Below are 11835 nucleotides of genomic sequence, written 5' to 3' on the forward strand. Positions count from 1 at the left end.
CAGTTTATCAAAAACAGGTGCCATTTTCTTAGACACATATACGAACAATCTAATCTTCAGTGCATTGCAAGCTTAATCCAAGATTTTAGAAGGGGTGTAAGTGCTCAATAAAAGTGGGGTGTCTAAATGTATACAACATATTCTAAATCGATTTTACGATTATAAAAAATTGGCAGCTTTTTGCTGGTGTCGGAACATTTCCCTTCATGTCAAAAGATGCCAGGGCTAAAATAAGTTGAGCAAAAAAGAAAAATGGTGAAATAAATATCATAATTTAACCTCTTGAAATGAGATGACATAGATGCATGACACATTACTACGATTCTATGCCCACATTGTAACTGGTCTGCCCCCTTTTAATATAAAAGGTGACTGACATCCATCGCAAAATATCTCCCGTCTGGTTGTAAAACTTTAGGTCGGCAGCTTTAACATGTTTATTGTATATTTGAGGAAAAATGGCATGTCCTAAAAGGTACTCTGGACCTTTAAATAATGTAGATTACTTGACTAAATCTGTAAGACAGCACAGAGGACTCAAGAACTTTTCCTGTGCGCCTCTGATAATGTCACACGGATACAATTATGTGTAATGATGAAGTGGTGACGATAACAAAGTTTGGATTTTTTTGAAAAGCTTGTGCCTAACCAGACCTCTGGATTAGGCTTGCAATGATCACCTCTCATCCGCGTATAAAAATGACCATTTACATGCCAGACTGATCCAGCTCCCCAGACTTGTTTTGCCCACCTATGCACCACCCCCCCACACACACACCTCTTGGAGCATTCTGTATAGGTGAAGTTTTACCTATCTGAACATTTCTCAGTCCATTTCTACCACCACTGCCATCCTCTGTGGCAGTGAAATTGTGCTTGCAATGCTGGAGATGAAACCTGGGAGCATGATGAGAGGTCATCTGACAGTTGGAACGCAACTTTACATTTCCTATGTTTGACCACACCCTGTATCATTCTGTCCATCTGAGATTAATCCATATACACACCAGTCATACACACTCTTTTACACTCATAATACACTCAAAAAAACTCGTTACCATCAAAGTGCAAACAAAACAAATCAAAACATAATAGGTACTCTTTCTTTACCTTTAGAAGGCAGGAGAAAGAAAGACATTCTTCATATAATCGAATCTACAATTATAGCAGCCTAAAAGGATAAAATGGAAGCTGAATAAGGTGCTTTAGCTTGTGCCTTCCTGGTGCTGTGAGGGGGTTAGATGATGCTCTTTCTCAAAGTCTGATTTCACAACTTGAAGGAATAATCTAGTTATTGATCTGCATTCATGAAAGATTTATAGCTACAGCACGTGCAGGAAGGCGGGTGGGGAATGGAGATACGAGGGACAGGGGAATGAGAGTCCAGGAATCAGGAAGTGGGTGGGTGTTCAGGCAGACAGGTTGTTGGCCAGCTCAATGAGTGCCAGAGCGCCGTGGAGACGCTCTCGTTGCTCCTGGAGGCGGCGCTTGGCGGCTCCTCCCTGGCTGCCCTTCTCTTCCTCCGCTGTCTCTTCGTCTTCCCCATTCTCTTCATCGGATTGGAACTCCATGGGATCCTGCTGCTCCTGGTCCTCCTCTGCTATTCCCTTGCCCTGTGGCTTCGCCTTGGGGGCTGTGGGGGCACGCTGCTCACGAGTTCGCCAATACCTTCAAGGACAGAGAAGAGTATATTTACATACAGTGTAAGCAGAAAATGCCATTAAATGAACAATATAAATACTATACTATTTTAAACTGTGGTTCCTGATTTAAACAGGTAATCCCCACTCTGTCAATCAGTCCTGTGTATTCACTTACTTGACCAGCCACTCTGCTACAGCTTTGTTATCCACAGACTGAGCTTTCCCCTGGCTCTCCTTTGGTTCCTCTCTCTTCAGACGGGAGAAAGGATGCTTGGGACAGTGACGGTTGGCATGTGTGAAGCGATTGCCACATCCTGCAAAGAGAGCAACAGGTGTACATAAATGCAGTGAGCCATTAAACGTCCTGTTTCTGAAGTGATTTAAGAACAACTAAGATGTGTAATGCATTAGGTTTTGTGGTTTACATGACCCCCCCCCCCCAAAAAAAGTAATAATAGTGAATAAATCTTACTGTTATTGACCATGTTATTAACCATAAAATGATGATAGTGATGTCAAGCTTGCACAGTTATACTACAGCAGACAGTTACACTGTCAGCTTTGTGTTTTTCCAGGTACTTTCCAAATGCCTCAAATATAACTCAGCTCTAGCAAGTCACCCTGAGCCAAATTTCATGCCAGTGGAAAGTACCTAAAAGTGCTTAAAAGTAAAAGGTTACAAAACTTTGAATTTGTTGTTTCGCCAAACACCATTACCTAGATAAATACAATAAAAATACAACCCATTCAGCTTAATCATGCAATATTTTCTAAAAGTCAACATTTCAAACCCACCTTTCTCAGAGCAGACAAAGGGCTTTTCCCCAGTGTGCAGCCGCTGGTGCGTCTTTAGCTGACCACTCTGGACAAACGCCTTCCCACAGTTTGGGTAGTCACAAAGGTAGGGCCTCTCTCCTGAGGGGGAGATTGGGATATTGTTCAGGCATAAGTCATTCAGTCATTATTAAACGGTACTGCTTAGATGATACACTGCTTTGAGATGTGAACACTAATGCCAGAAAATTCAGAATGGCTACGTGGAAGTCAATTGTTTTCAGCCTTCACAGACCAAGCATTGATGGGCCCTTCCCTGTTCCAGCATGTTAGTTAGACATCTGGTTAGACAGGTGTTTACATGACCTTCTCTGCTTCCAATAGTGTGGGAAAGGGCATTATGGAATCCCAGTACATCCACCTCCTCTCAAGGCACCTGACTTTTTGACAATAAGCCTCATAATTCCTTATTTAATATTCACAACACCTGTCTTTTTCCGTCCGTCTCACCTGTGTGTGTCCTCTTATGAGCCTGAAGAGACTTCTCTCTGGGGAATACTCGGTTGCAGATGTTACAGCGAATACGGCTGGATGAAGTCTCTCCCTCGCTTATGAGCTCCCGGACAGTGTCGGCCCTTGGACGTCCTCTGCGGATGCCATCCTGACAGCAATACACACAGAATTGTTACATTAGCTAAAGTAACACATTGTGTATTTCTTTTCCTATTGAACAGCGGCCACAAAAAGATGCAGAAATTGGCACAACCTTTTCATACTTTTAGGATTTAATAAATGTACAAAATATAAATGAAGTATAGAGAGCATATATTAAACTGGAGCATTGTGTTTATAATGTGCCTACTTTTATTACGTATGCATCTGCATTTGCTTTTATAAAGACATATTCAGAACACAGTAGTTTTACCAGTGTTGTAGTTCATACAATATAATCCATAGCCATGGATACATATCCATATAATCAGAATTTCCTTAGCTGAGCTCACGTGCTATATTGTTGCAGAGCACGTTTCCCATTACAAATTATTCACATCCGGTTCCATTTTTTGGCGCGCGAGTAGACGTCATGTATGAGCAGCTGCTCCATAATCAGGAAGTAACGGGGGTTTAAAATCCACCATGTCACACCCTAATGCGCGGGCGATTTTTAAATGACTCCTAACCCCGGCCATATTAAGGCTGTCTCCAAACACAATTTTAACGTTCAATGTAAACAAAATGAACTCTTATTTACACCTAGACTATATTAATCTTATATAAGAGCTCAGTATGGAATAATGTGTCTATAAAATGTCCACAGCATTATGCATGCACTCTTTACTTCCCAAATATGTCGTTATTACAAATAGTTAAACATGTATAACCTAAAAAGTGTTGTTGCTCTAGGGAATTGCAGTGTTGTATGCCTTAAACTAGTAAGAACAATAACTATAGCCTTAAAAGGTCTGTGCAAAATCATGTGTCATATTGCACGTTGTATTCAGCAACAAAGAAGAAAAGTAACATGCACCTACCTATATTAAAAAAGTAACATGCACCTACCCTGATCTGGTCAGGTGAAGGATCCGTGTCCGCCTCCCTGGCTGTCTGAGTCCCGGTAGGCGATGAAGCCCCGCTCACTGAGCCGGGGCTCAGGCTCACATTGTGGGCGTTCTCCCCCCATTTCCACGGGTAGACCATGAAGTCGCTGAAGCCAGGACTTGTCGGCGTCAGGGCCTCTGCTTTCCTGGGTTTGATCGGCGTGGTCTTAATAACAGACACCAAAACTCTTTTGGGTGAATCGTTGCAAAAAATTACGTGCGGGTGCTTGTTCTCGGCCATCGTGTCGGTGTCAAAACTCCGTGAAAGGCAAGCAAAAAAAAACCCAGAAACGGTAAAAGTTTCAAATCTAACTTATTCTTTTAAAAATCAATCACCTGTTCAGTCTGGAGTGAATATGTCCTTCATTTCCATAGGGGACCAGAAAGATCTCAGGATCCGTTGTTCGCTACAAAGTATCCGCAAAAATATACAGTCGGATATGAAGATGATGGTGAGTTTCCTTCTCGTCTGAACTGTGTGAGCCCAAAGGAACGTTGTCCCGCTTGCAAAATCGCGCCTAGCAGTTAACTGACCAACCGGCTGCAGAGATCCAAGCCCACGTGTCAGAAGTAACCAATGGCAGCAGTGCCTTAGAGCCGCCGAGAAAGCCAGTGGGCCAATAGGCAGAGCGGAGAGCGTTCCATGTGCACGCATTGGTCGAGACGCTTTCATCCAATGAGATTTAAACAATTGACGCGCGCTCTTGCACGTTGACATCAAGATTGGCCAATGAGGTCGAACGACACCTCATGTCCGGCCCCGACGCAGCCAATGAGAGTAAAGGGCGGTTAATTTTACATTACGGAGGAGCAGATGGTTCTTTCCCGCGCTGATGCGTCTGTTTATGTTATTACATTTTTTGGTCAGTTTAAAGGGAAAGGAAACGGTGGCCCAGATGCGTCAAACGTTACGCAATCATTATAGAGCGGGAATGCTTGAACAAAAGGTGTACTGTGTGAGAGGATATAGAAACTAATAGTGTGAAACACAGTTTGTTAAATGTAGGTTAAAACACAATTTAACCACAACTATTCTTTATTCTATGTAAAAGCCACATAAAACAGTTTTCAAAAGGACTTGCACAATATAAAAGTGTAGTATAGTGTGCTGGAAATTTTGAACATCAAGACTTTAACTTAGGATGCTGTCATTTATTATTGAATATGCTACTGTTTGGGACATCACATCCACATTTCTTTCATTTTAGTGGGGAGGTAAACTCGGAAAACATGGCCATAACTGACATAAAGTCTACAGATAGTGTCTGAGCTCTCACTGTGGTGCAAGCCTTTCTGTTTTTCTCTCTCAAATATCTTACTGTACTGTACAATCTGCCTTTAAAATACAAGTGGTTCACTGCTTATAAGACCTCATCTCCTGGAGCCAACACAATACACTCTTTGTAGTCTGACTTGTATATCAAACTGATACACTGATAAATCTGAATATTATTTAAATAATTTGTATAGCTTTCACTTTGCAATGTAATAATAATGTGTGGGTAACACATTTTGTTTAAAAAAAAAAGAAGAAAGAAAATAAAGTTACTAGCACACCTGGGGTTTCATCGGCTTTAGCTCATTAGCCTCAACCACAACAACCTGGACCGAGCAAGGGAAAAGCAGCTGTCCCCTAACGTTATAGGTAAGTTATCATAAAATGCAACGAAAAAGCATGAAACTCAGGGGAAAATGTTGGATTGATGCCCAGTCGACAAAATAAGATATTAGACTGAATTTAACGGAGGACGTAAACCATGTGCATCTTTTCTAAAACAGAGCTAACGGTGAGCTAGCCACAGTAAAGGAAGTTTCCATATATATGTACATAAGCCTGTTACTTCTTGACCTTTCCTGACCTACTATTATTCTTTTTTTTTCAGTATCTGGTTTTTATGCAGTCGAGTGCAAATAAGACATGTTTTTAAAAAGCTAGCTTTACACAGTAAAGCACCAACTGATGGAAGGAGGCCGGGACACAGTGTCTGAGCTTTGAAGTATTACGCATGCGCAGTGGAACTGGCGCTGCGCTGTTACTAGCAGATGGCGCCTAGAAATAAAATGGTTTCCGCCATAGACTGTATAAATCAGAATCAGCTTTATTCGCCATGTATATGCAAGTATACAATTAATTCGACTCATCTCTGTGTACTCAATACCAAAAAAACACAGAAAAATACAAAATAAAAATCAATTATTTACCAAAGAAAATTAAATTAAGCATTATACAGTCTATGGTTTCCGCTCAAGTGCTCTTTTGGTGCACTTGGGCCGTTTCTTTCTTTAATTTTTATTCTTTATTAATACGACAAAACGTTAAGTATAGTGACAAACTCAAGTGCAAATCAAGTATGCTTACTTTCCAGAACAAGGTCACAACTTAATAACATAATACTTTTAATACAAAACAAACATAACAAGAATAACTGCACTATATCATGTGAATATGTATATATGTAATATGTTTCTGCTTGTAGTATTCTGTTGCTGCTGTGACAAACGAATTTCCCCGTCTGCGGGACATGAGAGGTTTTCTGATACTGAATTGCTCCATGGTCATTGAGTCTTTCGGCAATTGCAGACCATGTTACTGCGCATGCGTCATACCCCAAGGGTATTGTCGATGTCCCAGCCTCCTTCCTCTAACCTTGCTAACGACTTATCGGTCTTAGTCGGTGGTACAGTTAATATTTTCTAACGGTTAAGTAGTTTTTAAAAGGAAAACATACATATAATTTACATTTGCTTGATATAAATGATATAAATTCAGCTATAGCTTCAATACGGATATGTTTATCATTAAATGCTGTGTATTTATATTTGTCAATTTTGGTAAACACATGTCCTCTTTGACCTCAGTTCCTGTGCCAATTTGAGCAATAGGACCTGACTAAGCAGAGAATAATCCACCAACACTGGCAGATGTCAGAGAGAGGACTTGGGCCAAGTTTGCAATGAATATTGATTAGTGAAGCACGAGCACTGGGCGTGGTGTCGCTTTTCTCCACACGTGCAAACATTTAAAAGTGTCGGCAAACTTCTGTGGGCATGTTGGATGTTCACCGAGGCACCAAAGCACCATCCGCAGCTCTGTTCGGTCGTAGCTGGGCACGAAAACGGTCGTTTCTTGAGTTTCGTTTGCTGTTTTTGTATTTTGCAAGATATGTGTTCATCTTGAGGAGAGAATCAGCCTATGACCGCTGTGGTTTTTCCCACACAGGCTAAAAATGCTCCCGGACGCATACGGGTGCGCTGTGGCGAACAGGTACGGGGATCTTTTGGATGACGAGGCTGACCCTTTCGACCTAATCAGCAAAGTGGAAATGGAGAAGGCGAAAAAGAAAAAGAAGGAAGATGAGGAGAAGAAAGGCAAGCAGAAAAAACATGGTCAGAAAGAATCCCAGAAGGAGAGACGCGTCCCATTTACATCAGATGGTCAAGACCAGGCTCCAGGTCAGCTATAACCGCTTTGGCTGCATATCGTCACACGCACCCCAGATCCAAACGATTCTGGCAGCTGATAGTATTTCTAGATTGAATAGTTCAGCCGAGAGTGGCCAGTCTGCTCAGGCTTTGTCAGCTGCTGCTGATGCAAAGTCAGCCAGACCGCTGAGCACATGTTGATGCTGTCAGGGTGGGTTTCCACCTGTTATCTGAAGCCAAATAACATCAGTCTAGTTTAATATCCCATTCCTAAATGCATTTAAATGAATACTCTTGATTCCCAACATGAAAACCAGCAATTATTATTGATAAATTAAAAAATGTAAATAAGTTAGGTGCTGTTATTCCCTTTTATTGAAACATTTCAACTGCACTTGTGATTATTTTTTTCCTTTTTTGTGCATCAATTGTTTATCAGGCTCATTCTTTACTTTTGTACGATGAAGGTGGGAGAGAGGGTGAACAATACATGGGGAAATGTTTTTGTGATCAGGTATGAACTAAATAACTTGAAGATTCAAACCAACATTTTTTGTGCTATTATAGCCTGTAATATGTGGCTTTATAGATTAGAACAATTTTGCTTGGCTTTATCAAATATTTGGTTACTAATGATTTTCACAACCTTTGCAAACAAAGAAGAAAAGTGAGAGTGCAAAACAGTTGGCAATCTCACAACCATACTTTTTGTCCTTAGTCCGTAAGCTGCAGCAGGCCCGTCCTGGACCTGTAACTGAGAGCGGCGATGGCAAAGAGGAGGCCCAGAAGGGCATGAAGAGGGCTGCCTTTGGGCATAGGGCCAACCAAGAGGTGTATCCACAGGAGTTTTCCATCTCCAAGTATGTGTTATCATACAGCTGTGTTTCTGTCAAACCTTTTTTCGATATAGTACCTTTTTAGAACCGTACATAACCTGTACGGACATTTACCTAAACACTAGCTCTGTTTTGCGTTTTCACCGCAGAAAGTTCTCTTTAATGTAGGCAGGGTTGTTACCGGATGGCAAGAGCTGCATCAACTATGTAAGCGCTGGAAAACTGTGCATAGTGATGCGCTGAAAAACGAGCTGAACATTTTTTTCAGTCATCACTACTCCATCGAGCCCTCGCTGAGATTCCTCTTCACCAATGAAGCAAAGGAATTTCTGCACCAATCGATGAACTGCGGTGTTTCAATTTTATTTATAGTGCCAAATCATAACAAAAGTTATCTCAGGACACTTTACAGAGTAGGTAAAGACCACACGCTATGACTTATTTATGATTTACATAGACCCAACAATGCCCCTGTAGAGTACGGGCTTTCAACCTCCAGCGTATTTTTTTAAATTGAATTTGCAGAAAAGTACACAAGAGAAAATAACAGTTATACAGAGTGTCTGCTTTAAAGTGAAAAAACAGAGACATAAGCAAAAAATAACCCAACATGAATCCCGCCATCCCTCCCAACATCCAATGTCAGACACTGTCACAATAAACAACCAAGTAGCTCCACCTTTTTTAGTATCAGATCAGTGTGTAAGGTACCTCAACAGAGGGGTAACAAAAAACAGAATGGGATGGAGAGTTTCTATTGGTACATTCACAACTTTTGACAATGGGAGTGCAAAAATAACCGTTCTGATGTGTAACAAACTGAACTGGACTGTTTGGAAACCAATAAGAAGAGTTGAGTTTAAGCCTCAGCTTGTAAAGCCTTGTTTCCACCAGAGACTGCCCATACCCGGTTTATACAGCTAGTCTTATTTGCTCTAGTATGAAGAGTAAGTTGTGGAAGGGTATGTTAGCCAGCATTTCATCACTAATCTTTTGCCCCCAAATGTCACTGAATAGGTAAGGTCACCTTTGTATTTTATTTATTTATTTTGTTGGATTTCAAAATAAGACCCAAGCAATGTTTAGAGCAATATTCTGAATGTGTGTATGTGTATAGGTGAGTTTGAAATGTAAGAGCAGGTAACAGTTGTAATCTGATTGGTCTCCAGGCCGCCCTATAATGCAGAGTTTGATGTCAGGGGCAGAGGGGGCATCGGAGGTAGAAGAGGAGCAAGAGGTGGAGGATACACAAGGAACTCTGACAACTTCAACCTGAGGGGCAAGAGAGAGTACGATCGACACAATGGAACGTAAGCCTTTTTTTGCCAGTGTAGTAGCAGTGGTGGTGTTGATAGTAGTTTGACAACTTTTCTAACATTCACTGCAGAGGTATCTCTCCTGAAGAAAAGAGAGGAGGCAGAGGACCGTGGAACTGGGGCACTCCTGAAGAGGATGCAAGGTAAGTAAACATTCATTAATAACATGGAAATGAAAACGATCTCACTTGGGCGCAGTAGAGAACGTTTCTGTTTGTCCATGACTCTTTTGTGAAGTGAATTAATGGAGGTGATATCTAATGCTCCAGTCAACTCTGAGGAGCACCAGTTGCCTGTGGAGGAGGACAATCAGAATCGGTGAGTGACATTGATTACATCCTTCTGAAAAATGACATTCGTTTGAGAGTCATTAGTTAAGTGTATGCTTTAGGGGGTGTTTCCCCCAAAGATGTGCTTTGGTTAGACTTAAATTATACAGATCATCTAAGGGTTTCACTATGTATTTTGCTTATTGAACACTAGAATGACACGCAGCGTTGATCACATGACAATTTGCTTTTTCAGTTTCAATTCAGCGCAACAAGTTGCTTAAGTTGGTCCAAAATCAAAATGTGTTCAAGTTAGTAAAGTAAAGCAGGGAAATGGATAGATTTTGCTCTTTAACAATGATACATGAAATACATCTCCTGACATAAGATGCAACTTGAGAAACTATCTGGAAGTGTCCTACTAGATTTACATTTTAATATGTATTAATGTCAAAATAAAGTGGACTGATGGATGTAGTTTGTGCCAAATTATGATAGCTCAATTGAAGAAGAGGATGGAGAGATGGTGGTCCAGGTTGCCATGGAGATGACCCTGGACGAGTGGAAGGCCATGCAGGAGACAAGTCGTCCCAAAGCAGAGTTTAATATCCGCAAGGCCGAGAACAAGATTCCCTCCAAAGCAAAGGTCATCCACCAGTCTAAGCACGCAGAGGTGAGAATGTAAAGCACTGTTTGTGATCTGTTCCGAAGTAAACAAAGTGGAGCTCTGATTTACATTAACATACAAAGAGGAGGAATACAGTGCCGCCTAGGGCTGAAACAATTTGTCGAGTAACTTGAGTTGCTGGATTACAAAAATATTAGATAGTTGCAACCCTGGTGCTGCCCCATCAGTCTGATTTACTCAACAACCTTGTAACTGAAAAACACTTAAATCAGAATTCATGGTAGAGAAATCTTTTTAATCATGCAACAACACTATTAATAATAATCACTTCAAAACTTTCACTTTTAAAATTCTCTCTTACCCCCTGCAGTACTCCAACGTACTTCTAGGGGTATGCGAAACAGTGATTAAGATAGTGTCTGATGGAGATGCTGTTTTACTGTAAATGTCAGGCTTGATTTGAGCATTTGCCTCCCATCTGCAGAACATTAAAGAGGCAGCCCTGGAAGACATTGAAGACGAAGGAAACTTCCTCCGTAGGTCTGTGAATGACATCACCTCTCTTCTGGATATCAATTTTGGGAGTCTTGGACGCCCCAGTCGTGGGGGTCGGGGAAGGGGAGCACGTGGTGGTCCGGCAAGTCGCTCAGAGAGAGCCAAACCTATATTGCAGAAGGTATGTTCTCAATTTTTGGCTCACAAAGATCAAGCTTAGGGAACAAAAGGAAGGCTACCCCAGTGGGAGCACATGAGCACTTTATTTTTTTTTAAATTGGAAGTGTATGCTTTAAATAATATATTTACACATACAAAATGATCTAGTACAAAACATAGTTGGGGTTAATGGTAACTCCACCACACCAGTTATTATAGTTGCTCATGCAATCAGGCTTTGGCTTAGTTTCTAAAGGGACTGCATCTTTTTGTCATTCTATGCTGAGAAACTGTCAGTGCTCACCTCTTATGGGGATCAAATGAGAAAGTAATCTACAATCAACTAAAATGGACTTGTTCAGACTATAAGAACAGATCTTTTTAGAATTTTGTTTAATCTGTGTTTCTGATGTTTTCCCACCAGGAGGATGAACTGGCTCCTAACCCAGATGACCCAGAAGACTTTCCTGCACTTTCAGCAGGAAGATAACTGAATTCACTTGTTACCTACTGTGGGGATTATTGGTTGCACTGGACACTTCATATTTCTGCTGTTCTTAAGGGTTGGGGTTTTATTGTACAAGATTTATTTTGTTCTATTGCACAAAAAGCACTGTTCAGCATTTAACTCCTGGAGAATAAATGCTTTTGCAAGTTTATCTTGGAGCTGGATTTCTTTTGTAGAACACAACAC

At 41.1% G+C, this 11835-nt stretch overlaps 2 protein-coding genes across 2 annotated transcripts; one reads left to right on the plus strand and one right to left on the minus strand.

Annotated features, from left to right (window-relative positions):
- Positions 1–1125: 1125 nt before the first annotated feature.
- znf367 (zinc finger protein 367) lies at positions 1126–4256 on the minus strand (the record flags this gene model as incomplete). Its single annotated transcript, XM_083911769.1, has 5 exons — positions 1126–1668; positions 1819–1957; positions 2439–2558; positions 2928–3078; positions 3978–4256. 5 exons carry the CDS (start codon positions 4254–4256, stop codon positions 1410–1412), a joined length of 948 nt encoding a protein of 315 aa, XP_083767895.1. The 3' UTR covers positions 1126–1409.
- Positions 4257–7242: 2986 nt separating this feature from the next.
- Positions 7243–11631, plus strand: LOC310945948 (intracellular hyaluronan-binding protein 4; the record flags this gene model as incomplete). Its single annotated transcript, XM_083912210.1, has 8 exons — positions 7243–7468; positions 8157–8298; positions 9444–9584; positions 9662–9733; positions 9828–9908; positions 10358–10532; positions 10972–11163; positions 11566–11631. The coding sequence occupies 8 exons, from the start codon at positions 7243–7245 to the stop codon at positions 11629–11631; spliced, it is 1095 nt and encodes a 364-aa protein (XP_083768336.1).
- Between the last annotated feature and the right edge of the window lie 204 nt (positions 11632–11835).

This window comes from Echiichthys vipera (genome assembly GCF_963691815.1).
Source record: "Echiichthys vipera genome assembly, chromosome: 4".
Taxonomy (NCBI): domain Eukaryota; kingdom Metazoa; phylum Chordata; class Actinopteri; order Perciformes; family Trachinidae; genus Echiichthys; species Echiichthys vipera.